We start from the raw sequence: 27,044 nt of genomic DNA, 5'->3' as shown, positions 1-27,044 counted from the left end.
GTCCAGATCTTGTTGCATTTGAACATGGACTGCGTCAGTGTCTGAGGAGTCGCGATTGGTGCTGAACATTCTGCAATCATCGGCGAACATCCCCATTTCTGACCTTATGATGGAGGGAAGGTCATTGATGAAGCAGCTGAAGATTGTTGGGCCTAGGACACTATCCTGAGGGACTCCTGCAGAGATGTCCTGGAGCTGAGATGACTGACCCTCCACAACCACAACTATCTTCCTATGTACTAGGTATGACTCCAACCTGCGGAGAGTTTGCACCCGATACCCATTGATTCAATTTTACTAAGGCTCCTTGATGCCACACTCAGTCGATTGCGGCTTTAATGTCAAGGGCTGTCACTCTCACCTCACCTCCGGAATTCAGCTCTTTTGTCCATGTTTGAATCAAGTCTGTAATGAGGTCAGGAGCTGAGTGACCCTGACGAAACCCAAACTGGGTGTCATTGAGCAGGTTATTGCTGACAGATGCTGCTTGATAGCACTGTTGATGACCCCTTCCATCACTTTACTGATGATCGAGAATAGCCTGATTGGGCGGTAATTGGCTGGGTTGGATTTGTCCTGCTTTTTGTGTACAGGACATATGTGGGCAATTTTCCACATTGTTGGATAGATGCCAGTGGTGTAACTGTACTGGAAGAGCTTGGCTAGGGGAGCGGCAAGTTCTGGAGCACAAGTCTTCAGTACTATTGCAGGAATATTATCAGGGCCCATTGACTTTGCAGTATCCAGAGCCTCCAATCGTTTCTTGATATCACATGGAGTGAATCGAATTGGCTGGAGACTGGCATCTGAGATGCTAGGGACCACTGGAGGAGGCTGAGATGGATCATCCACTCGGCACTTCTGATTGAAGATTGCTGCGAATACTTCAGCCTTATCTTTTGCACTGATGTTTTGGGCTCCTCCATCATTGAGGATGGGGATATTTGTGGAGCCTCCTCCTCCAGTGAGTTGTTTAATTGTCCACCACCATTCACGACTGGATGTGGAAGGACTGCAAAGCTTAGATCTGATCCGTTGGTTGTGGGAGCACTTAATTCTGTCTATCACTTGCTGTTTTTTTCCATTTGGCATGCAAGTAGTCCTGTTTGGTAGCTTCACCAGGTTGACACCTCATTTTTAGGTATGTCTGGTGCTGCTCCTGGCATTCCTTCGTGCACTCTCCATTGAACCAGGGTTGATCCCTGGCTTGATGGTAGTGGTTGAGCGGGGGATGTGTCGGGCCAAGAGGTTGCAGATTGTGCTGGAGTACAATTCCGCTGCTGTCGATGGCCCACAGCACCTCATGGATGCCTAGTCTTGAGATGCTAGATCGGTTCGAAGTCTGTCCCATTTAGCACGGTGATAGAGCCACACAACACGATGGAGGTCATTCTCAATGTGAAAGCGGGACTTTGTCTCCACAAGAACTGTGCGGTGGTCACTCTTACCGATACTGTCATGGACAGATGCATCTGCAGCCAGCAGATTGGTAAGGATGAGGTCAAATATGTTATTTCCTCTTTTTGGTTCCTTCACCACCTGCTGCAGACACAGTCTAGCAGTTATATCCTTTAGAGCCTGACCAGCTCGATCAGCAATGCTGCTGCCGTGCCACTCTTGGTGGTGGACATTGAAATCCCCCACCCAGAGTACATTTTGTGCCCTTGCCACCCTCAGTGCTTCCTCCAAGTGTTGTTCAACATGGAGGACATCACCCGAAGGAGGACAGTACGTGGTAACCAGTGAGAGCCCATGTTTAGCCTGAAGTCATGAGACTTCATGGGGTCCGGAGTCGATGTTAAGGACTCCCAGGGCAACTCCCTCCTGACTGTATACGACTGTGTCACCACCTCTGCTGGGTCTGTTCTGCCGGTGGGACAGGACATATCCAGGAATAGTAATGGTGGTGTCTGGGGTATTATCTGTAAGATATGATTCCTTGGGAATGACTATGTCAGGCTGTTGCTTGACTAGTCTGTGAGACAGCTCTCCCAATTTTGGCACTAGCCCCCAGATGTTAGTAAGGAGGACTTTGCAGGGTCGACAGGGCTGTTTGTTTTGCTGTTGTCTTTTCCGGTGACTAGGTCGATGCCAGGTGGTCCGTCCAGTTTCATTTCTTTGTTGAGACTTGTCGCGATTGATACAACTGAGTGGCTTGCTAGGCCATTTCAGAGGGCTATTGATAGTCAACCACATTGCTGTGGCTCTGGAGTCACATGTAGGCCAGACCAGGCAGAGTTCCTTCCCTAAAGGATATTAGTGAACCAGATGGGTTTTTCCTGACAATCGACAATGGTTTCATGGTCATCAGTAGACTCTTAATTCCAGATATTTTTTATTGAATTCAAATTCCACCATCTGCCGTGGCAGGATTCAAACCCAGGTTCCCAGAACATTATCTGGATTTCTGGATTAATAGTTAGGCAATAATACCACTAGCCATCGCCTCCCCATGTGAATAATGTGAATAAATAAAGTTGTCCTGAACATAAAGGGGCAAACATTCTTCATGCATAGATCAATTTTTGTGCTAATATTAACAAACGAACTGACTCTATGGTCAGCATACTTAATATGCTGAAATTGAGTCATTCCCAGAAACAGTATGTTGTCTTAAAACATTTTGTGCAAACTATTAAAGTCTTGCCTTGCAAAGTATCAAAGTGTTGCAGGTTGTCATGTAAACTCATTTGACAAGTCTAGGTATGTAATTAGCTTTAAGATGTCTTCTAAATATATAATTTGTTTTTTTTTTAATTAATGGCATTACCAGCTGCCTGTTGTATATGTGACAGGAATACTAATTTGTGTTTAAAGTCTCATAGCGACCATGTGTCACCCATCATCTGAGAACATCCTGCTGTGACATAATTATATGCAAAACTCAATGTAAGAGGTTGGTGGTCTGCTGGTAAACAAGCCACTGAGTGAAACCAACCATAATAATCTTTCAGTTTGACAGACATGCTAGATTTTCCTGGTAAAATACTGCTGCACAATAGTATCATGTAGCACAAATTGCATTGTCCATATACCTATGTTATTTCCAAAATATTTTGAAATAGTCAATATGTTTTGTTCTTCTACTTTTCTTTCAGTCACTTTCCACCACCCACCATATGAAATTCTATTTGTGTCCAAAACGTAGCAAACAATGATACTATCTATGACCACTAAGATGTGTGAAAGAGTGAGGCAATTTGTCTTGCCTTCCACTTTGCCTCCCTCCAACATGCTGCACAAATTCATCAGCCAAGTAATGCTTAGAACATAGTCATGTTTCATTAGTTTATGAGCATAACTGAATAGGAAAATCTGCTCTAATAAATTTGAAATTTTATAGTTAATTTGTGAAAGTGGTTTGTGTACATTTGAATGTACATTTCTTCGGACATTGACATCAGGGTTATTGTGGCAGCAAGTTATACGATGAGCTTGTAAGCAGTGAAAATTAATTCAATTTGACATTATCTTGTATGCAATATTGGGTAATATTTAAAGAAATGGAAAATATTATAGTCAAGTAGTAAAATATCATGACTATACCTGAGGTGTACAATCCACGCACGTAATAAAAACTATTTTTATTAAATACATATGAACATACGAATTAGGAACAGAAAGGTTCTGCCATTTGATAAGGTAATGGCTGATCTAATTGTGACCTCAGCTCTACTTTCCTATCTACTCCCATACCCTTTGATTCCCTTGTCAATCAAGAATCTATCTAACTCAACCTTAAAACTATTTAATAACCCACCCTCCACTGCTCCCTGGGAAGAGAATTCCACAGACGAATGACCCTCAAGAAAAAATTCCTTCTCTGTCATAAATGGGAGATCTCCCTATTTTTAAACTGTGCCTCTTCTAGTCTCTCCCATAAGGGCAAACATCCTCTCAATATTCACCATGTCAAGCCTCCTCAGGATCTTATGAAGGGGGATTCATCAGCCATGTTTGCTGCTGGTGGGAATTTCGATCGCCCACTGAATGGGGAGTCGAGCCTAAAATGGGCCGCCGAGTGTGAATGCATTTGGGATGTAGCCTGCCGGCCCTGATCGGGTTCATGCCCAAAGCTGACAGGAACCTGATAACTCATTGTAATCTCATTAGTGGGCTGGATGACCTATTCAGCTATTCATCTTCCTTCCCAGCAGGAACTGCACTGGGCGGGCTTTGGTGTTGGCCATGCCCAATGTGGACTTGGCATGTTGGACAAAGTCGGGGGTGGGGGGGAGGTCAAGGAGGTGCTTATGTGTCCCTCTGCCACTGCCAGGCTGCAGAGGGAGAGTCATGGGGGTTCTGTAGGTTCAGGCTAGGGCTAAGGGATTGATCTCGCCACTCTCCCCCAGAGCTCTACCCCTTCTTGCCCTGAAAAGATGTTGTTCAGTTTCAGGATGGTAAATTCAGACACCATCCTGGAGTAAGACATTCACTGTTGTTTCTGTCTTCTGAGACCTTTGAAGTTTTCTGGTCACTTTGATCTCCATGCTCCCTGGACAGCTGGAAGGCTTACAAATCACCGTAACACTCCAGTCACCAGAAGAGATTTTCCTTTTTCTCCCTATGAAGCTGCTGGTGTGAGAAGATCCCTTTCAAATCACTCACTTTCACAAGGTGGGAAATTCACTTCTCCACAGCCCAATTGTTTATAGCACAGCATTTATTTCAAATGTCTAAGCCTTCATGGAAATCTAAGAATCTTTGAAATATCTTCAGAGCCTCTGAAAATCTTTTTTTTCATTCAAGTTCACTCTAGTTCTTTTAACTCTCCTTTGATTAACAACTTAATGGTTTTACTCAGCATGCAGTCAGCTATTTATTTATCTTTCTTTTCATGCTTAAATGCATCTCAAATACCCATCATTGTACCTAACCGCAATGTTTACACTAAAGAGGAACTGAAAGCACTTAGCTGCTTTAAATTGCCTGCAACTGTGACCACAAGCAACTGTAACCAATGTTCAACATTTCCTCATAAGATAACCCCACGAATCAGTTGAGTGAACCTTCTCTAAACTATTTCTAATGCAAGTATATCCTTCTCAGGTAAGAAGGCCATAACTATACGCATCCAGACATCTCACTGAATCCTGCACAACTGTAACAAAACGTCCCTACTTTTGTATTCCATTTACCTAGCAGTAAACAACAATGTTTGCCTTCCCGATAACTTGCTGTACCTTCATACTATTTGTGATTAATGTACCAGGACACCCAGATCCTTCTGCACCATCAAGCTCTGCAGTCTCTCCATTTAAATAGTATGCAGTTTTTCAATTATTCCTGTCAAAGTGGGCAAGTTCACATTTTCCACATTATACTCCATCTGTTAAATCTTTGCCCATTTCTTTCCTACCTATCTTGGTGTTATCGGCACATTTAGCAACCATAAAATCAGTGCCTTCATCCAAGTCATTGATATAGATTGTAAATAATTGAGGCCCCAGCACAAACCCCTCTGGCACTCCATTAGCTACAGCTTGCCAACTCAAAAATTATCCATTCATCCATAACCTCTGCTTCCTGTCATCTGTTTGTGCTAATATATTACCTCCTACACCATGAGCTCTTAATTTGTGTAGAAACCTTTGGTATACTAATGTCCTTTAGGAAAGGAAATCTGCCACCCTTTCATGGTCCAGCCTGCATGTGACTCCTGAGCCACAGCAATTGCTCCAGAGTCACAGCAATGCACACCCAACCCGAGAGTATGTGAAATCACACCAGAAAACATTGGGCACGTATCCTGACATCATCATGCACTCGCATGATATTTCAATCGACAGGTGTGAGCAGGAGCCAGTAGCATGCCTGCTGGCAATTTTACATTGCCCGTGCAATTTTTAGGTGAGCGCACGGGCAACATGGGTAGGTGGCCAACCAGTTTTTTCACATTTCTCAGCTAAGGGCTGGGTAAAAGGGGCAGGAGCTCTGGCTGTGTGAATTGTGAGGAGTACAGGTTAGAGTTTGTTCTAGCATTACTGTTGAGATTTCCTCTGGTTTCTTGTGACGTCTTTGCATTGTTAACCTTGTGTTGATGGCTGCTTTCTTTTGGTAATTCTGTTGGAGCATTTCTGTCCATTGCAGCCTTCAGTGCAAGGGGCCATCTGCATCTCAGTAGATAGGGATTATGTACTACACTGGGGATCTCCTCCTCTGAGGAAGAGAAGAGGCAGAAGGAAGAGCAGGCCAGGTCTCCACAGGCAGCATTGCCGGTCAAGACCTTTGAGAGGCAAGGTACAGACACAGAGATTGGAGAGCCAGCAGGGAGAGCAAGGAGGATTGGCCCACAGAAAACACCAAAGAAACTGTGACATCATTATGCCACATGGTTGACCCAGAGATTGCTTCCAACCATGTGGGTGGACATCCAATGCCATTGGCTCTGAAGTCATGGTTACCCTCAATTTTCTGAATTTTTATGCATCTGGATCTTTCCAGGGGTCAGTGGGTATCTTTGCGAAGTGTCCCAATCAGCTTTCCATGGCTGCATCAGACTCTTACCTGACGCTTTCTTCAGACGGGTCCACACATTCATCCATTACCGGATTGACCAAGCTAGCCAGTTTGAGTGAGTCAGAGGCTCTGCAGCTATTGCAGCGTTTCCCCACATCCAGGGTGACATAGACTGTACCCATTTGGCCCTCAAGGCACCAGTGGATCAGCCAGATGCCTTTATGAATAACAAGGGTTATCACTCTATGAACACCGGGCTAGTATGCAACTGCAGAACCCAGATTCTGTAAGTTTGTGCAAGGTACTCTGGCTTCCATGATGCATACATTTTGCGACACTCCAGGTGCCAAAGCTTGTTTTAAATTCCCACTCTGGGTCACCATTGGACCCAGGCCCGCCATGCTCCTGCCCTCACCAGCAGCGCTGCATCAGTTTTTGGCGGTGTTTCACAAAGGGTGACCCCTAATTGGCCATCCAGCATGAAATTGGGCCATTCCTTGACTCACAAGTGGAAGTGGACATCATGGTCACTTCCAAGCTTGCCGATCACATGTGCACGACATGTAAAAAATTCAACTCTTAATGTCTTTCTTTCTCGTTGCAACGTATCTTTGCTGAGTGTTATGAAATATATCCTTAAATATTTACCACTGCATCTCCACTGATCTACCCTTTAACTTAATATCCTAGTTCAGTATAGTCAGCTCTGTTATCATACCCTTGAAATAGCCTTTATTTAAGTTTAAGGCACTAGCCTTAGGCCCACTCATCTTTCGCTCAAACTGAATGCGACAATCAATTATGTTACGTTCACTGCTACTTAGACGCTCCTTTACTATGAGGTCATTAATTAACCCTGTCTCTTGCAGACTACCAAACCTAAAATATCAAGTTCTTGGGTTGGTTCTAGAATGTGCTGCTCTAAGAAATTGTCCAGAATACAATTTTTTGTGTTCAAGAGTGGAGAGTTAGTAGCAATGTAGTGGTAGTTTGAGACAGTATCGTCAGGAGGATAGACACAGTTCTCTGCAGCTGAGAGCAGAAGTTTAAATGACTGTGTGCCTGGCCAGTGCCAGTATTCAGGACATGTGCTCTGGGCTAGAGAGGAACTTTGGACTAGAGAAGCGAGGGTGGTAAGGGGAAGATCCAGTGACTCTGTTCCACGTAGGTTTTTTCGAGGGCCAAAGGGCCTGTTCCTGTGCTGTAAAAAAAGCTTGGGTAAAACCAAGAAAGATGTTCTGCAGAGGGAGTATGTGCAGCTGAAGACTAAATTTACAAGCAAAACCTCAAAGGTAATAATCTCTGGATTAGTGCCTGAGCCAGAAGCAAGTTGATGCAGGGTAAATCAGAATTAAGGGTTATATGTATGGTTCAAAGACGGGTGTGAGAAAAATGAGTTTCAACTGATAGGTCACTAGCACCTATACTGAAGAATGTGGGAGCTGTACTGATGGGACAGTCTTCACCTGAACCATGCTGGGACCAGCGTTCTGGTGAGTCGCATAGCTAGGGTGGTAGAGAGCGTTTTATATACTAATAGTGGGGCCAAGGGCTCAACTTAGGGAAAATGTGATAAATTAGAGAAGACAAGTAAAAGAGCAAGATAGGAGTAAGGGAAATAATGATCAGAGCGTGACAGGAAGGGATAGAGTATACACACCTGAGAGTGCACCAGCAGATAAGGTGAACGATTACAAAAAACGTAAGACGACAGAACTAAAGGCTATGTTTCTGAATGCAGGTAGCATTTGAAACAAAGCAGATGAATTGACAGCACAAATAGAAATAATTATGTACAATCTCAATACAGAGACATTGCTGCAGGGTGACAAAGACTAGGACCTGAATATTCAAGGGTACATGACATTTAGGAAGGACGGGAAACTCATAGAGTCATAGAATCCCTGCAGTGCAGAAGGAGGCCATTCAGCCCATCAAGCCTGCACCGACAACAATCCCACCCAGATCCCACATTTACCCTGCTTATCCCCCTGACACTAAGGGGCAATTTAGCATGGCCAATCAACTTAACCTGCACATCTTTGGAGTGTGGGAGGAAACTGGAGCACCCGGAGGAAACCCACGCAGACATGGGGAGAAAGTGTAAACGCCACACAGTGACCCGATGCGGAAATCGAACCCGGGTCCCTGGCACTGTGAGGCAGCAGTGCTAACCACTGTGCCACCGTGCCGCCCTTGTGCCACTGTGCCGCCCTAAACTGGGAAAAGGTGAAAGAATAGCTCTATTAATTTATAGATGACATTGGTATAATAGAGATAGCTGACCTTACTTCTGGAGATCAAGATGTCGGATCAGTTTGGGTAGAGATGAGAAAAGCAAAGGTAAGAATGCACTTGTTGGAGTGGTTTATGGCTCCTGAACAGTAACCACACTGTCGGGTGGAATATACAGGATGAAATAATGATCTGCTTGTGAGAAAGATTTGCCAATAATCAATGTTGATTTTCATCTACATATAGATTGGATGAATCAGATTGGCAAAGGTAGCATGGATGATGTGTTCATAGAGCATTTTCAGGACAGTTTGCTAGGGCAGCACGTTTTTGCAAAACCAGAGACCAAACCATATTACAACAAAACAGAAAATCCTGGAAAATCTCAGCAGGTCCGACAACATCTGTGGAGAGAGAATAGAGCCAATGTTTCAGAAATGTTGGCTCTATTCTCTCTTCACAGATGCTGTGATACTTGCTGAGATTTTCGAGCATTTTCTGTTTTTGTTTTAGATTCCAGCATCCACGGTATTTTGCTTTTATCTTAGCAGACTATACTAGATCTGGTAATGTGTAATGGCGCTGGATTAATTAATTACCTCATAGCGAAGGTGCCCCTAGGTAGCAGTGATCATAATGTGATTGAATTTCACCTTCAGTTTAAGGGAGAGAAGAGTGGACTCATGTTTTAAACTTAAATAAGGGCATAAAGACAGAACTGGCTAAAGTGGACTGGAAAATTAGATTAAGCGATAGGTCAATAGAGATTTAGTGGCAGACATTTAAACAGCAATTTTAGAATACTCAGAAAGAATACATTCCAGTAAGAAAGAAAGCCATGGATGGTGACTCTCTTAGAGTCTAACTAAAGAAGTTAAAGATAGTATCAAATTTAAAGAAAAAGCATATAATTCTGCAAAGGTGAGTGACAGGTCAGAAAATTGGACAGAATATAAAGAGCGGTAAAGAATGACTAAAAGATTAATAAGGAGGAAGAAATTAAGAGTTCTAGAAAGAAAGCTAGCTAGAGAGAAAGCTAGGTAGGAATATAAAAGTGGCTAGTAACAGTTTTATTGATATAAAGGAAAAAAGTAAGAAAAGTGAGCGTTGGCCCACTGGAGACACAGAATGGGAATTAATAATGGAAAATAGAAACGGCAGCTGTATTGAACAGATACTCCACGTCCGTCTTCACTGGGGAGGATACAAATAACATTCTAGAAATTATCAATCAGCAAGTGAAAGGGAGGAACGTAAAACAATTACAATCACCAGAGAAAGGATACTGGAAAAAATTATGAGACCTAAAAGTTGACAGGTTCCCAGGTCTTAATGGACTTCATCCTACAGTGTTGAAGGAAGTAGCTGCTGAGATAGTAGATGCAGTGGCTTTAATTTTCCAAAATTCCCTAGATTCTGGAAAGGTCCCATCAGATTGGAAAATCGCTAATGTGACTCTATTCAAGAAAGGAAGGAGACACAAAGCAGGAAGCTACAAGCCAGTTAGCATAACACCTTGTTATAGGGAAATTTCTGGAATCTATTATTAATGAGGTTATAGCAGGGAAAGTCTCAATGCAATCAAGCAGATTCAGGGTGGTTTTATGAAAGAGAAATCATGTTTGTCTAATTTATTGTAGTTCTTTGAGGAAGTAACAAGTAATATGGATAAAGGGAAAGCCGTGGAGGTGGTGTACTGAGATTTCTTGAAGATATTTGACAAGGTACCACATCAAAGCTTGCCATCCAAAATAAGAACTCACGGTATCAGGGGTAACATTCAAGCATGGAAAGGGGATTGGTTAGCTAACTATAAGCATAGGGTATAGTAAATGGGAAATTTTCAGGTTGGCAGCTGTAACTAGTGGCGTGCCACAGAGATCAGTGCTGGGTGCCTCAACTCACTACAATTTATATAAATGACTTGGATGAAGGCACCAAATGTATGATCCTAAATTGGCTAATGATACAAAGCTAGGTAGGAAAGTAAGCTGTGAAGAGAACATAAGGATTCTGCAAAGGGACATGGATAGGTTAAGTGAGTGAGCAAAGATTTAGCAGACAGAGCATAATGTGGGAAAATGTGAACTTGTCCATGTTGGCAGGAAGAATAGAAAAACAGCATATTATCTAAATGAAGCGAGATTGCAGAACGTTGAAGTACGGAGGATCTGGGTGTCCTGGTAGATGAATCTGAAAAATTTAGTATGCAGGCACAAGTGATGAAGAAGGCAAATTGAATGTTGTCATTCATTGCAAGTGTAATGAAATATAAAAGGTGGAATGTTTTACTGCAGTTGGTGAGACCATAGCTAGGGTAGTGTGTACAGTTTTAGTCTTCTTATTTAGCAAATGATATAATGGAGGGGAAGTCTCCGGGTCTGTTAGTTCCAATCACGATGAGCTGGAGAATCGGGAATTGGCGCAAAAATGTGTTTTGCGCCTGGCGCCATAGCCAGCACGACCCTCCCAGGCTGCGCTGCCATCCCCATTTGGGTTCCCATCCAGAGGGGGCAGGAAGCCTATTAGTATTCAAATGGCCTTCTTAACGTCTCATCAGCGGGCCTGGAAGTCATGCAAGCATGAATTAGTATAGGTCCTAAAAAGTGGGGACCTGGCAGACTGAGCACCAAGGGCATGCAAGAAAAGTTGCACCAAGGTGTACAGGGGGGGCAGTCTCGCTTAGCACCTGTGGATACCAGTATCTGTGCCAGTGGCTCAGGGGTGACCTCGGAGGTTCCCCCCACCCTGGGACACGGGAGCAGTCTGGCTAAATATCCTCATGCTGTGAGGGATGAGTTCAGAGGATGCACTGAAATGGCACCCTTGGGCAACTGACCTGCCATTATGTAGCTTGGTGTTGGTTGCATGCCTCAGCTATGACGTCTCCTTTCCCAATGATAATGTCATCTGCTTAGACTCATCTGCGAGTCTGCATTACTTTCAAAAGAATCCACGGGTAAACTGGGTTTGCTCATGGTTCAGACAATGACCCTAACCTGTTGGCTTACCTCCATAAATTATTCCTACTCTGTGGGGTCGTCAGGCAAAAGTGGGATCTTGCTTTTTCAAGAATGCTGGTGCCCATGTACAAACCCTCTCAATGCCTCACAGTCACAGCTGTGGACCCTGTGATGGAGGGGGTTAGCCAAGGAGAGTTAAGTGAACAAGCACATCAACCAGTATCTGCCAGTCAGTTCATGTGACATTGTGGAATTGCTTATTGAGTCAATCGCTCAAGGCCCCATTAAAGATCTCACTCCTCTGTCTCAGCCCCACTGTTCAATATGGCCGCATTTACAGGGAAATGAATAGGATTTCTAAACCCGCACCATTCCACGACACCCCCCGCCCCCCATCCCCCACCACCCCCCACAGTTATGAGGCACTGAATGACCACCCATAGCTTCTCAGCAGTGGCTTCACTTCCCCAGCACACAAGTATCTGACAGAGATCGTACAGGAAAGCGCCAGGGTCCCTCCTTGAGCCAAACTCCAATATGCTCCCAGCGAAACTCAGGACACTCACTGTCACGCGCATGGGTTCTCCATGTGGATGGGAGCATCAATGATATATGAGGGTTGAGGCACCAACAAGCAGCTGCCAGGTCACCCGAGGGGAGGGGAGGCGGTTGTGGGGGGACCTTGTCAAGTGAAGTGGGAGTGCTGGAATGCCTTCGGGGGTGGTTTGCATATCAGCCAAGCATGAGTGGAAAGTTCAATTGTAGTTTGGAGTTTGATGACATCCAGTGAAGTTCGGGGTCCCCTGACCCAGAAGCCATGGTCGATTCTGGGGGAGCTGGGGCCTGTGTCTGTGACCCTGCCATCTCACTCCTGAAGGCAACAGGATGTCTGATGATGCTGTGTGTCTCTCCCTCTCTCTGTCTTTCTATATTTCTCTCTCTCTCTCGTCTACGCCCCCCCCCCCCCAAACCTTCTCTATCCTCCCCACAGAGATAAGATGAATTTTGGCTTGCAGCCAGACCAACTAGCCTTCATGGTATTGTTGGCTGCCAAGGCAGATAGGCATTGGTGTCAGGGCCAGGGCCATCCCATGCCAGCTCCCGCACCACAGGAGCCAGACTTCAACATCAGGGGGCTGTCACAGAGCCTCCAGTGAAGTCCAGCTATCGGACCGAGGAGGGGACATGAAGACAGTCCTTATGTAGGCCAAGGCTGTACAGGAGATGCTGGTCATTCAGTGACTTGTCGGTCACCGCATCATCTGCCTTAATAGAAAGACAGTGTAACTTCTGTGCTAGGTTTTAGCTCACATGTACCTAGAGAAGGAGGAGGACACCTGCTTCCGGTGGCCATGAAGGTCACGGCTGCCTTGAGCTTTTATGCAACTGGATCGTTCCAGGATTGACCCGAGATCTGGGTGCCATATCTCAAACCTCAGTGCACAGGTGCATTGGTGATGTGACGGATGCCCTGTATGCCCGGGCATCTGATTACATCACCTTCCACCTAGACCAGACCTGCTAGGATGCCTGGTCTGAAGGATTCTCTATCATCGCCGGGATGCCCCAAGTCCAAGGGGCAATAGATGGCACCCATGTCACCCTTAGAGCTCCATCTCAATATGGGGAGCCCTTCTTTAACAGAAAGGGATACCACTCCATGAACATCCAGCTGGTATTCAATCACCTCTTGAACATCATGCATGTCTGTGAACACAATCCTGGGAGTGTGCATGACTCCTCATCCTGGGACAGTCAGAGATACCCGATATCTTTGAGGGTCGCCTTCGGCCAAGCAGATAGCTAGTGGAAGACAAGGGCTACCCTTTAAGGTCATGGCTGATGATGCCTGTGTGGAAGCCCCAGACCAAGGGGTAACTCATTACAATGAGGCCCACTCTGTCAATAGGAGCATCATTGAGCAGTGCATACGCATCCACGAGTTGTGCTTCCGCTGTTTGGATTATTCTGGCGGGGCACTACAATATAGCCCTCAGAGGGCGGCCCACATAATGGTCGCTTACTGTGTACTGCACAACCTCACACAGCAGCAGGACAACATGGGAGAGGCAGAGGAGGAAGAACAGGCAGCCTCGTCAGAGGAGGACCAGGACGGCACAGGAGGAGGAGGTCAGGGAGGATACTGAGGGTGCAGAGCATTCAGTGGTCAGGGTCCTCATATCTTGCCTTGGCCAGGCACTTGTTTCCCCCTTTCCCTCATTCTGATCTCCTTCCAACTCCCCCTCACCCATTCCTTGCCTTCATCTCCCCCTACCCAACAGCATTCCTCCCACACCCCAAGCCAAGAGTCAGCATGTCATCACACCAAGGTGATGGACCTGGGTTAGTAGTGTCAACGGATCTCAGAGCAAGGCTAATGGGTGATGATGACTTGCTGTGAGGAAAGCTGTGGTGCTCCTCAGCATCTGAGTCTGACTTTCTGATGACAGCCCATTGACCTCCCATCATTGTTGGAGCGACGGGTTCACTCGATCCCACATTATAATAAGGGGTCGGGCATGGGAAGGCTTAAGGGTCAGATCATCTGGGTCCTGGACTGGTGATGCTGTCAGACGAGGGTGTGCAACGCTGTTGCTCTTGAATACCCCCGTCTAGCGATCAGTGCGGGGGCCCTGAGGAAAGATCAAAGGTCCAAGCAGGTGACATAACCCTGCACCTCAATTCTCTTCCGCTTAAGGGAGTGACCTAACATTGATAGGCCAATCGGTGTGGAGGTGACTTGTACAAGTGGTGTCCCCTTCATCCTAACTGCAACTGTGAAACTTCACCTGTGCCTACTTAGCAGTCCTCTATCTTCCTCTTCTTTTGTTCCCTCCCACTTCTTCTCAGTGTATGCCCATATTGCGCATCGGAGGTGGAGGTTGACTGCTGTTGAGCATGCCCTTTGGCTTCTCATGCGCTTGGCAGGCATCCTCTGGCGAACCTGGACCTGGAGGGGCCCAGCCGACTTTCGAGTGTCACAAGTGACAACGTGCCACCCTGCTCTGCCCACTGCCCAGGAGAAACACCAGTGTCAGCAAAGGGGGATTCAGAAGGACTGGTAATGGCCTGAGTCTCCATGGTTCAAGGCCCTGGGCTGGGCTCCAGCACTTTTTCCTCCCTCATGGTGCTTGATGGTCCCCGAGTCACTCCTTGGGATGGAGGGGCAGCTGGAGTGAACTGCAGAGGCCTCTCCATCATCCGGCACTGCCAGTCCTGTAGGCCTGCCATTGTCTGCACCATGGTTCCAGTGCCCTCAGACATGGCCCTCAGTGACTTGCACATGTACATCTGCAATTGGGCAATGCTTTGGATGCCCTTGGTCCTGTGTGACTCCGCCAACTCTGATGCACATCAGCAATCTCCCTCAATGCCAGCGATATGCCCGTGTATGACTAGGCCAAGGTGTCCAGGGCCGCAACTGTGGACGTCAATAAGTGTGCCATGCCGTGGAAGTCATTGGTCATGATACGGACATCTTGGTCCAGGCTTTCCACTGCGGGCGCCATCCATGCAGTATTTGCCTGGAAACCACTCAATGCCAGCAATATTTCTTGCAAGATAAAGTTTCCAGACTCCTCCTGTTGTTCCTGCATTTGTTGGAAGGTCGCTGACACCCCCTTCTTTAAAGCCTGGCTCTGCTTTTGCATATTGATCATTACTGGGATGAACATTTCCAGGGGCCCGAAATCTGCCTTGCGCCCAGCAGTTTCCAGGGAACCATCAGTCTTCTGACTGGCTGCTCCCTTGGATGTTCCAGCCAAATGCAGTGCAATAGCAGCTTTGTGGTGCTCACCAGAGTGCCTCAGAAACTTGTCCACAAACGTTCCCCAACAAGGTGAGTGCCTCTGCGCTGGTGCTTGGTGTTGGTGAATGCAGTGACAGTATGTCTGCGTTCTCACCAGAGCTATGGCCCGGGGTGCTTGGAGGGTGGCACAACGGGATGCAACTCCAGATGGCCCAGCCTCATCCGATGGAGACATTTGGTCAGCTGATGGAAATGTCAAGCGTGTGGAGGATGATAGACTAATGTGAGATATGTGATCTGGATCATGGGCCTTTGGGCACTTACTTAGAATCATAGAATCCTACAGTGCAGAAGGAGGCCATTCGGCCCATTGAGTCTGCACCGACCACAATCCCACCCAGGCCCTATCCCCATAATCCCATGTATTTACTCTAGTTAGTCCCCCTGACACTAAGGGAGAATTTAGCATGGCCAATCAGCCTAACCCGCACATCTTTGGAGTGTGGGGGGAAACCGGAGCACCCGGAGGAAATCCACGCAGACACGGGGAGAACGTGCAGACTCTGCACAGACAGTGACCCGAGCCGGGAATCAAACCCAGGTCCCTAGCACTGTGAGGCAGCAATGCTAACAACTGTCCCTACTTGCTTGTGGCCAGTCGACCTCGTAGTCAGCCACAGCTCACTCCTGTATCTCACCTGCAATTTCCATGGCCCTCTCCTCAGAGGGGGTGAGGACTGGCACCTCAGCCTGGGCCAAGATGTCCGTACCATCATTACCCGCTCCCTCTTATTGAAAGTTGATAGTTGGTGATATGTGTGGCCATGGGGCCAGTACAATTAGAGGTTCTTAAGTGCACTGCAGTGTGGGGGGGATATTTTAGAAGGTGATGCAGTGTGATTGAGGGGGTTTAATGTGAGGGGGTTTAATGTGAGATGGCAAAGGTTTAGGGACATGTGTGATGCCTGGGTCTGGGATGTGGGCACCGAATGGAGTAAGTCATTCATCTTCCCCCGGCATTGCCTGCCTTCATAGTGAAGCTTCTGGTGCTTACTATCACGGACACGCCTTCCCATGCCTCTGATATCTTGGCTGGTGGCAGCCTCCTGCCAACTCTCAGGAAGTGGGTGGCTCTCCCCTCTTCCACAGCTTCGACCATCCTCTTGACTCCAGAAATCGTGGAGCAGATCTTTTCCCAGTCATATTGTTGGCTGAAGTGAGAGTGCTGCTGAGGAGAGCACTGAAATACTGCTCCCACTTATAGAGGGCTGACAGGTGAATCCCGACTGCAGCAAATCAGGCACCAGTCATTACAAAGTCTGTGTGAAACTCATGGGGGGAGAATTGGGGAGAATTCCAGTCGGGATTCACCTGCAATTGCAGCCAATGTGTTCGAAGCCGCTCAGCGAGGGTTCACTTGACCGATATCTCGGATGGATGTATTTATTATCTTATGAGAAAAGGTTGGACAGGCTGTGCCTGTATACATTGGAGTTTAGCAGATTGAGAGGTGATCATATTGAAACATGGAGACCAGAACTAGGGGATACAGTTTTAAAATAAGGGTTCTTCCATTTAAGATGGAGATGAGAACTTTTTTCTCTGAGGGATGTTTGGAACTCTTTTCCAGAGAATGGTAGAGGCAGGGTCAATTAATGTTTTTAAGGAAGATGTGGATAGATTCTTGACAAATATGGGAGTCAAAAGTTATCTGGGTAGGCAGAAAGACCACAATCAGATCAACCATGATCTTAGTGAATGGCCGGGCAGGCTCAAAAGGCCAAATGGCCTCCACCTGTTCTTAAACTGTATGTTCATCTTCCAGGCTACCTTTACTGATCTGATTCATCCAACTTATATCTAGATTAAATCACACATGATTATTTTTGTGCCTTTCTACAAACCTCCATTATTTCTTCCTGTACATCCCCCCCCCCCCCCCCCCCACGCCCATCTCACATATACACAATCATAGAACATAGTTACTGTTAGTGAGCCTATCAACTCTCCCACAAGTGACTTCTTACCTTTGCTGTTTCTTATTTCGACCCAAACTGATTCTACATTTTGATCTTCGGAACCAGGGTAATCTCTCACTATTGTACCCATGTCATCCTTAATTAACAGAGCCACTCCAATCCCATTTTCCAGATTCCTATTCCTTTTGAAATGTCAAGTTCCAGCCTTGGTCACCTTGATTTGATTTGATTTATTGTTTCTTGCATGATATACAGACAAAGCGTATCGTACATAGAGAAGGAAAGGAGAGTGTGCAAAATATAGTGTTGCAATCATAGCTAGGGTGTAGAGAAAGATCAACTTAATATAAGGTAGGTCCATTCAAAAGTCTGATGGCAGCAGGGAAGAAGCTGTTCTTGCAGACATTTCTTTCCAATGGCTATACATATTTATTTTTAGTTGAGCTGACATTTCATCCATTTTGTTCCAAATGCTATGTGTATTCAGAAACAAAGCTTTTAGTTTTGTCTTTTTGCTATTTTTATGTATTTTTCTGGTCATTTTGTAAGCTCTGTCCCTTCGAGCCCCACATTGATTATTATTATGCATGTTGCTACCCATGTTGCCTTGCCCTTTCCCATTAATTTACCACAGTTCTTCTCATTTGATCTCTCCTGTCCATTATTTCATTTCAAGCCCTCCAGAATGCCCTAGTTATATGACTCACCAAATATTGGTTGCAGACCAGTTCAGGTGAAGACCATCCCAATGGTTCAGCACCAGTTTTCTCCAGTAGTGATTCCAATGGCCCATTTCACCCACACCAATCTTTAAGCCACGCATTTAGCTCCCTAATCTTATTTACCACACCCCAATTTGTTTGTGACTCAAGTAATAATCCAGAGATTGTTATCATTGAAGTTCTGCTTTTTAATTCAACCTCATACTCATACTTCCTGTGCAGAACCTCTTTCCTAATCCTCTCTATGTCATTGGAGCATAACAACTGGATCCTACCCCTCCCACTACAAGATCCTCACCAGCCCCAACAGATGTCCCAAACCCTGATGTTGGACAAGCAACACAACCTTCTTGACTCTCACCTTTGAAAACAGAGAACTGTGTCTATCTCTCTGAGTACAATGTTCCCTGCTACCACTGCATTCCAATTTACATCTCTGGCTTGGCCTCTGCCCCCTCCAACGAGGCCATTACGCCTGGTCCCTGTTGCTGGCAACCAGCTTTAAAACCTGTTGGTGGGAACCTGGCCTGGCGGGGTCAGAAACATTAGCGAGCCCAAACAATACCGTCCCGCGCTTACGAATGACAGTAAAATGCTAATTTGAAGATTGCAATCAACCTCGCGCCTTTTCCAGGTGTGAGACTGGTTACGCCATTAAAAAATTACCCGGGTAAGTCCCGACCGGCATGAACACTAAAACCTCTATTTTTTTGTCAACTTGTGTTACAACACTGTAACTTTCTGCACCCTCTCCTCTGCTCGCAATGGATTTCCCAAACCATACAACTTTCTGTGTGAAAATTAAAATTATGAATTTCTGGCGTTGGTTTTCACATTCGCCACATGGATAGAAACTTGGTGGAGTGGATCAACCATCTTTAATAGAATGCAGCAGATTTTTATTCCACTAATTACAGACAATGTCTAAAATGGGCAGGTAATCCAATCTGTCAGATTACTGACTAGATAGTGAACATGAAAATATAAACCCTAGTCCAATCAATGATGCAGTGAATATATTATGCCTCAGTGGACACTGTTTTTCTGTATATTGTTCCTCCTTCATAAGTGCTCTGTTTTAGTTCAAGGAATTAAGAAAGCAATTAGGAAATACTCCCGACAGTTTACACTTTCACTGACATTTTTGTTGCAGTCGATATTGGCGAAGATGGAACCGATTTTGCAGGAGAAAATGTCGAGCTGGAGTGAAGTCTAGTGTGTTTTACTGGCTTGTAATATTCCTAGTATTCCTCAACACCCTCACAATCGCATCCGAACACTACAATCAGCCTGACTGGCTTACTCTAGTTCAAGGTAAGAGCAAAGCAAAACAAAAATAAGTTTAAATATGTTAGCATGCTATTTCACAGAATATAGATGGTATCCTCTTCTATTATCCAGTAAGATATTCCTAATGCTATTGCATTCCGATACACATTGTACATGAGAGCTCTGACATCTAACCAGAAAAATAAAAAAGCAATAAAAGAGGGAATAAAATCATTTTATTAATTGATGGCCTGTGGCACTGTACACAATAAGGTGAAAAGTATGGTCTCATTTTCACCCATCTGCTATATTTGTATTACTATTTCCTTCTATCTCATCTCCCTGAGCATCTTGTCTGGACAAGTGTCATGTGGTAGTGAGCAGACAGGGCTCATGGGGGTAAAAAAGGGGCATATCCAAGAAGCCTTGACAGTTGAGCTGATGACAAGCAATCCCAGCAGTGGGATTGAGCTAGTCTGAAATAGGGATCAGAGGTGATGATGAACAGCATCAGCAGCAGAAAATGCAGACAACTGGGCATGGGGAGCTCAGAGATGAGAAGCAAGGCAGACGATACCCTCAGCATAGGGTGTGTCGCCAAAGAATAAGCTCCCTTGATTTGCCAAAGCTTAACAGGAGGCTTAGCATATCCATGATTTTTGACCTGTGTGCCCTTATAGAGGATCACCATAGACTTCACAGGTCTCATGGGCATACCCTGACAGTAACCATCAAAGTCACTGTTGTCTTGAACAAGCTGGAGACAAAGCTGTTTCAAGAATCAGCCTTCGGAGCGCTGCCCCTTCGTCAGGTGGAGTGGGAGATGTGCTCACAAACAGGGCATACAGAAACACAAACTCAATTTACAGAATAATGATTGGAATGCTAATCAATGCTAATACAGCTAATCAAGTCTTAAAGATACAGACAATGTGAGTGGAGAGAGCATTAAGCACAGGTTAAAGAGATGTGTTATGTCTCCAGACAGGACAGCTAGTGAGATTTTGCAAGTCCAGGCAAGTTGTGGGGGTTACAGATAGTGTGACATGAACCCAAGATCCCGGTTGAGGCCGTCCTCATGTGTGTGGAGCTTGGCTATCAGTTTCTGCTCAGCGACCCTGCAGTGTCGTGTGTCATGAAGGTCGCCTTGGAGAACGCTTACCCGTAGATCAGAGGCTGAATGCCCGTGACCGCTGAAGTGCTCCCCAACAGGAAGAGAACACTCTTGATGATTGGTGATTGTCGAGCGGTGTTCATTCATCCGTTGTCATAGCGTCTGCATGGTTTCCCCAATGTACCATGCCTCCGGACATCCTTTCCTGCAGCGTATCAGGTAGACAACGTTGGCCGAGTTGCAAGTGTATGTACCGTGTACCTGGTGGATGGTGTTCTCACGTGAGATGATGGCATCTGTGTCGATGATCCGGCACGTTTTGCAGAGGTTGCTGTGGCAGGGTTGTGTGGTGTCGTGGTCAGAGTTCTCCTGAAGGCTGGGTAGTTTGCTGTGGACAATGGTCTGTTTGAGGTTGTGCGGCTGTTTGAAGGCAAGAAGTGGGGGTGTGGGGATGGCCTTGGCGAGATGTTCGTCTTCATCGATGACATGTTGAAGGCTCTGGAGGAGATGTCGTAGCTTCTCCACTCCGGGGAAGTACTGGATGACGAAGGGTACTCTGTCCACCGTGTCCTGTGTTTGTCTTCTGAGGAGGTCGGTGCCTCAGTACTCAACGCCAACAACTGCCAGTTTCCAGATGCAATTTTACAACTCATCCGCTTCATCCTGGACCACAATGTCTTCACCTTCAACAACCAGTTCTTCATGGTGCTATGTCTCAGGTGGCAGCATATCTTTGCATAGGGCAGTTTACTGTTTGTTGTGCATTTGGCATTTGGACGGGATTTGGGGCTTGTCTATGCTCCCAAAAGTATGGGATGTTCGAGTCCATTGTATTTTTAACCAGAACTATTTATTTGCAGCAAGCATTTACATAGTTGGACCGCCACATGGGGCAAGGGCTTCTGCTCTCTTTGAGATGTCTCTTACTTCTTAATCATGTGATCTGGGGGCAATTCTCTAGCCGTTCATGCCAGCAGAATTCTCCATTCCTGCTGGCAGTGCACCCCCTCCCGCAGCTTTTGCAGTGGCATGGGGTGACATCAATGGAAAATCCGTTGAAAATCCGAACAGCGTGCCACTGCCTGCCGCCAAGGAACACATGGCTGAGAGGCTGGAAAATTCTCCCCCATATCATTATTACATCAGCATCATGTATGCTTCTGATGTTAAACTTCCTCTCTATATCGCTCCCAAGTCTTTATCTCCTTCATATTTACATCTCCCTCCAAGGTCACATTTCACAGGGTTACTCTCTGAGGTGCCTTAACCATCCTCCCAGATTTTGTTCTCATCTTTTCTAAATTCTTTCATGGGATGTAGGCATCGATGACTAAGGCAGCATTGATTGCCTATTCCTAATTGCCCTTGAGACGGTGGTGGTGAACTGCCTTCTTGAATCACTGCTGTTCATGAGGTACAGGTACACTCACAATGCTGTTAAGGAGCGAGTTCCAGGATTTTGAACCAGTGACAGTGAAGGAACAGTGATACTTTTCAAGTCAGGATGGTGAGTGGCTTTGGGGGGGAACTTAAAGATTGTGGTGTTCCCATGTATCTGTTGTCATTGTTCTAGATGGTAGCGGTCATGGGTTTGGAAGGTGCTGTCAAATGAGCATTGGTGAGTTGCCACAGTGCATCTCGTAGATAATGCACACTGCTGCCACTGTGTGTCGGTGGTGGAGAGAGCGAATGTTTGTGGATAGGTGCCAGTTAAGTGGGCTGTTTGTACTAGATGGCGTGTCACAAGCCCAGTTGATGTTATTTGCAAGGGCGTCCCAACTAGGAAACACCAGTTCATGGTGATGTATGGTTTTGACTACAGGATTGGTGTAAGGATCCACGTGCAATACCCAAGGAGATCATTAACCAGCCCATTTGTAGTATAACACGACTATTTATTACAATAAAGAAAAGACACATATACCCAAAGAGGACTATAATGATCTAAGGTAGTTACGTAAAGAAAATTTCTAAATACACCCACATAGTTTCAGTGGGATTTACCTTTTTGATCCAAAGTACATTTACCAGATCTGAACTCTTTCAGGACTCCCCTCTTCTCAAGTAACACCCAATCCAATAGATCTATAAGTAAGGGGTAGCTTATAGTTACCATTCTGTATACAATTAAGTAGATATTTGGGGAACGTTTCTTGGTTCAGCGAAGATATGGCTTTTAACTGCCTCCAGGAAGGTTTGCTGCACTTTTGCTTCTGGTCTGCCAGCTAGAACCGGCTTATAGGCTGCTAGATGAAATTTGCCTCTGAAGCTGTTAAATGGAATCTGCTCCCCTGCTTCCATGAAGAGGTTACCAATTATATCATTGTTTCCCTTTGAAGACTCTCTCTGTATATTTGGCTGTCTGTCCCCTCGGCTTCTGTTAGTTGTAAAAAATTAACATGTATGTCTTCCCTGAATGGTGCAACCGTCTACCCAAAGTGTTTCATATTAGCAGGAGGATGTATTTATTTTGGTCTGTCCACAATTGCAAATTTCGTTATTGGGATTCACATCCTGTGGAATAACTTTTGAAATGCTGGTGGCTTTGAACCTGCTGACACATTCATGACAGGTGTCAAACTTCTTTATACTTTTGAAGTCAAGGATATTTAACACTCTCCCTTCTCCTAGATGACTTGTAGAACTTGTAGGCTGTCTTTCCTCTTCTTCACGATCTGAGTAGTAAGCCAAAGATTCTATTAGCTTTCTTTCAATGATTTCAAGGCACTGTATGATACCTTTACTTGCCTCAATCCTGTACAATCTTGTTTCTGGAATGTTTTCAGTGATCGTGTCTTCCTTCGGCACGAAGGGCGGCACGGTAGCACAGTGGTTAGCACTGCTGCTTCACAGCTCCAGGGACCTGGGTCCGATTCCCGGCTTGGGTCACTGTCTGTGCGGAGTTTGCACGTTCTCCCTGTGTCTGTGTGGGTTTCCTCCGGGTGCTCTGGTTTCCTCCCACAGTCCAAAGATGTGCGGGTTATGTTGATTGGCTATGCTAAAATTGCCCCTTAGTGTCCTGAGATGCGTAGGTTAGAGGGATTAGTGGGTAAAATATGTAGGTCTATGGGGGTAGGGCCTGGGTGGGATTGTGGTCGGTGCAGACTCGATGGGCCGAATGGCCTCTTTCTGTACTGTGGGGTTTCTATGATTCTTTCTATGATTCTATGATTCTGTTGGACTCACATCCATGCTCTTTTCCTGGGCTTCAACACCGTAACTCAAGTGCTCTATGCCTGTGATTAAAACTCCAAGCCTGGATGTTGTTCAGTTCTTCCTCATGCTGATTTACCCTCTTGTTGTTTGTGATAACATTAGGTTTTCATTTTTATGTCAGAAATGGAAGCTGTGCTATCAATATCCTGTCAATTAGTAACTCTGATAATGAGAAACCATTCTGTAGAAATGAGGATTGATAAATCAGAAGAACTACATTAAGGTCTTTGTTTTTCTTTAATAACTCCTGAATGGTTTGTATCCCTCTCTTGGCCTACCCATTGAGGATAATGAGATGAACCGGTTACGAAAACAAAGCCAGATTCATTTGCAAATTGTGGCCCATTTTCAGACACCAACAATGTCTAGAATGTCATGCGCTGAGGGAGTTAATGAGCACTGCTGCCACATTGTAATGCAATTGGTTTACTTCAATCCACTGTGAATAATCCATTTTATCATTATTGGTCAAGAAAGTTTTCCCCTTAATGTCAAATAAGCCCAGCCTCAGGTGATCTCATTACTTGCTTCTATACCAGAAGGTGATAATAGTTCTTTTTGTTCCTGGTTGTTTATGGCACAAATTATACCATTAGAAATCTCTACAAAGTGAGTATCAGCTTACATGCAGACTAATTATTGTGCTCTTGCATGACACTTTGCCAATCCTAAATGTTCCTTGTGAAGTCTTTTGAAGAATATCAAATCAATGGGCTCTCAGTATGACTATGTTTTTATTAAAGACTAGTAAATCATCAATGACAGTGAGGTACTTACACCATTCAGAATCCTGGCATCGTATTGGATTATTGGGGATATCGTCTGGCCATCTTTCCAGACAATTTTCTTGGTTATGAAGGCATTAGTCATTCCATTTCTGTACTTACTTTATTTCCTGCAACTTTCTGAAGTAGCTGTTAAGTGTTGAGTGATTAAGGATGTACATGCTTCAATCTCCTCAGTTGCTTCTGATGGTATTTGTGACAGTCTATCTGCTCTGCTTTGACACATTCCTTGAACAAACTCTGTGATGGATTTGTATCTCATCAATTCTATCTGAACTGCTCAATTCTGGACGCATCCTCATAATTTCTTTCATGTTCAGGAGGGTGACTAGTGGGTTATTGTCTGTTTCAATTTTGAAGCATAATCCCATTACATAGTCTGCAAAACTTCACACGCTCACGTTGCTGCCAAAGCTTCTTTTTCTATTGTGGCGTTTTATTGTTTTGCTTGTCAGTGAAGTAGAGGCTGTGGTTTTGTGGTTTTTGTTGATCAATAGTGATTCTAGTGGTTTGTACAATGTGACCAAGAAACTTAATCAGGGGTTGGCAAGCTCACATTTTAAGTTCAGTGTGAGGCCTGCATCCTGTAAGATTGTAAGAAATTTAACAACACCAAGTTAAAGTCCAACAGGTTTATTTGGTAGCAAAAGCCACACAAGCTTTCGGAGCCCCAAGCCCCTTCTTCAGGTGAGTTTACTTCCCTTGTCACCTCACCTGAAGAAGGGGCTTGGGGCTCCGAAAGCTTGTGTGGCTTTTGCTACCAAATAAACCTGTTGGACTTTAACCTGGTGTTGTTAAACTTCTTACTGTGTTTACCCCAGTCCAACGCCAGCATCTCCACATCCTGTAAGATTCTCAGGCTTACTTTGACCCTGCCATCATCTCTTGTCTTGTGATCCATGTATGAGCAAATTGTCCATGTGGCATATCACTCCTTCCATGCCTTCCAAATGTTGGACACAGTTCTCTGCAAAATTTCTGGAGTGGATGTGTTTCCAAAGTGCGATCTATTGAAACAGTAACAACTGAAGGGCATTATAAATGTAGTCAACAATCTGGATTCTTTGTCCAGAGGCTGAACACTGTGCCACTGTGCCGCCCAGTGAGGGGGAAAGTTACCTGGACATTTTGTACCAGGAAGCTGTCACATCCCTTTGGAGATCTTTTTTTTTCATTGGTCTGGGACTGGAAGGTGTGACTGCAATTGAAGCAGCTATGGAGACTCAGAAGATATAAGTGGAGGAGCTGCTGCCTTTGTAATTGCCCAAAGCATTTGAGGATCTTACAACTTGTACGGATTAAAGCGATGGTTGCAGTGTGGATGGGCAAACTGACCATGGCACCATGGTACAGTAGGTCATTTAAATAGAGGGCAGTTAAGAGGAATGTAGTGGTAGTAGGGAACAGTATAGCCAGGGGGATAGACACAATTCTCTGCAGCTGAAAGCGGGAGTTGAAACATGTTGTCTGCCTGGTGCCAATGTTTGGAACATCTGTTTGGGGTTAGAGAGGAACTAGCAATGGGAAAGGTTCATCTAGGTACCAAGGAAAGAGGGTGGAGTAGGGAAAAAGGTTCTGCTGAGGGAGAATGGAGAGCTAGAAGCTAAATTAGAAAGCAGAACCATAAAAGCAATAATCTCTGGATTACTACCTCAGTCTCAAACAAATTGACATAGGGTAAATCAGATTAGAGAGTTAAAAGTGTGGTTCAAAGATTTGCACGGGAGAAATGGGTTTTTATTTAAGGGGCACTGCTACCAGTACTGGGACGGTCTTCACATGAACCATGTTGGGACGAGTGTTCTGGTGAGTCATATAACGAGTGTGGTAGAGTGGGCTTTAAATTAAATAATGGGGACAAGGGATAAAGTTTAAGAAGACAAGACAAGACAGCAAGGTAGGAATAAGGGAAGTCAGCACGGATGACAGGAAGAGACAGAGTATGCAAATTCAAGAGTACATCAGAACATAAGGCTAGAGGTTACAAAAAGCAGCAAAATGACAGAACTAAAGGCTCTGTATCTGAATACATGTGGCATTCATAACAAAACAGATTAATTGACATCAAAAATAGAAATAAAAATGGCTGATTTGATAGCCATTTCAGAGACATGGCAGCAGGATGACAAAGAGCTGAATATTCAAATGTACATGACATTCAGGAAATAGAAAAAGGTGGAAAGATAGCTCTGTTAATTAAGGATGACAATAGATCAAGGTATGAGGGGGAGGGGGGAATCCTCTGGCCCAGTGCACCACAGACGTTCCACTGAATTGGGTGTTGGGCCTAAAATGGGATTCCCACCAGGCAGCAAACCTGCCGTCATTCACCAGCCCACCCTGCCAGCCCCGATCAGATTCCTCCCATAATGAACAGTGCTCTGGTCTCAACTACCTACAATTTATATGAATGACTTGAGTAAAGGGACTGAACGTATGGTTGCTAAATTTGCTGATCAGATAAAGATAGGTAGGAAATTAATTTGTGCAGAGGACATAAGGAGCGGAATCTTATGACTGTTCATGCCAGTGGGATTTGCTGATCCCGCTGCAA

At 45.1% G+C, this 27,044-nt stretch overlaps 1 protein-coding gene across 1 annotated transcript in view; it reads left to right on the top strand.

Annotated features, from left to right (window-relative positions):
- LOC144498638 (voltage-dependent L-type calcium channel subunit alpha-1C-like) overlaps positions 1-27,044 on the top strand; it is a 1,025,631-nt gene that overhangs the window by 594,851 nt on the left and 403,736 nt on the right. The window contains exon 12 of the mRNA XM_078220060.1: positions 19,260-19,420. Within this exon, the coding sequence (XP_078076186.1) occupies positions 19,260-19,420 (161 nt within the window). The remainder of the gene's footprint in view (positions 1-19,259; positions 19,421-27,044) is intronic.

This window comes from Mustelus asterias, chromosome 9 (genome assembly GCF_964213995.1).
Source record: "Mustelus asterias chromosome 9, sMusAst1.hap1.1, whole genome shotgun sequence".
NCBI classification, from domain to species: domain Eukaryota; kingdom Metazoa; phylum Chordata; class Chondrichthyes; order Carcharhiniformes; family Triakidae; genus Mustelus; species Mustelus asterias.
Note: the sequence above shows the minus strand (reverse complement) of the source record. Positions and strands in the feature narration are given on the sequence as shown.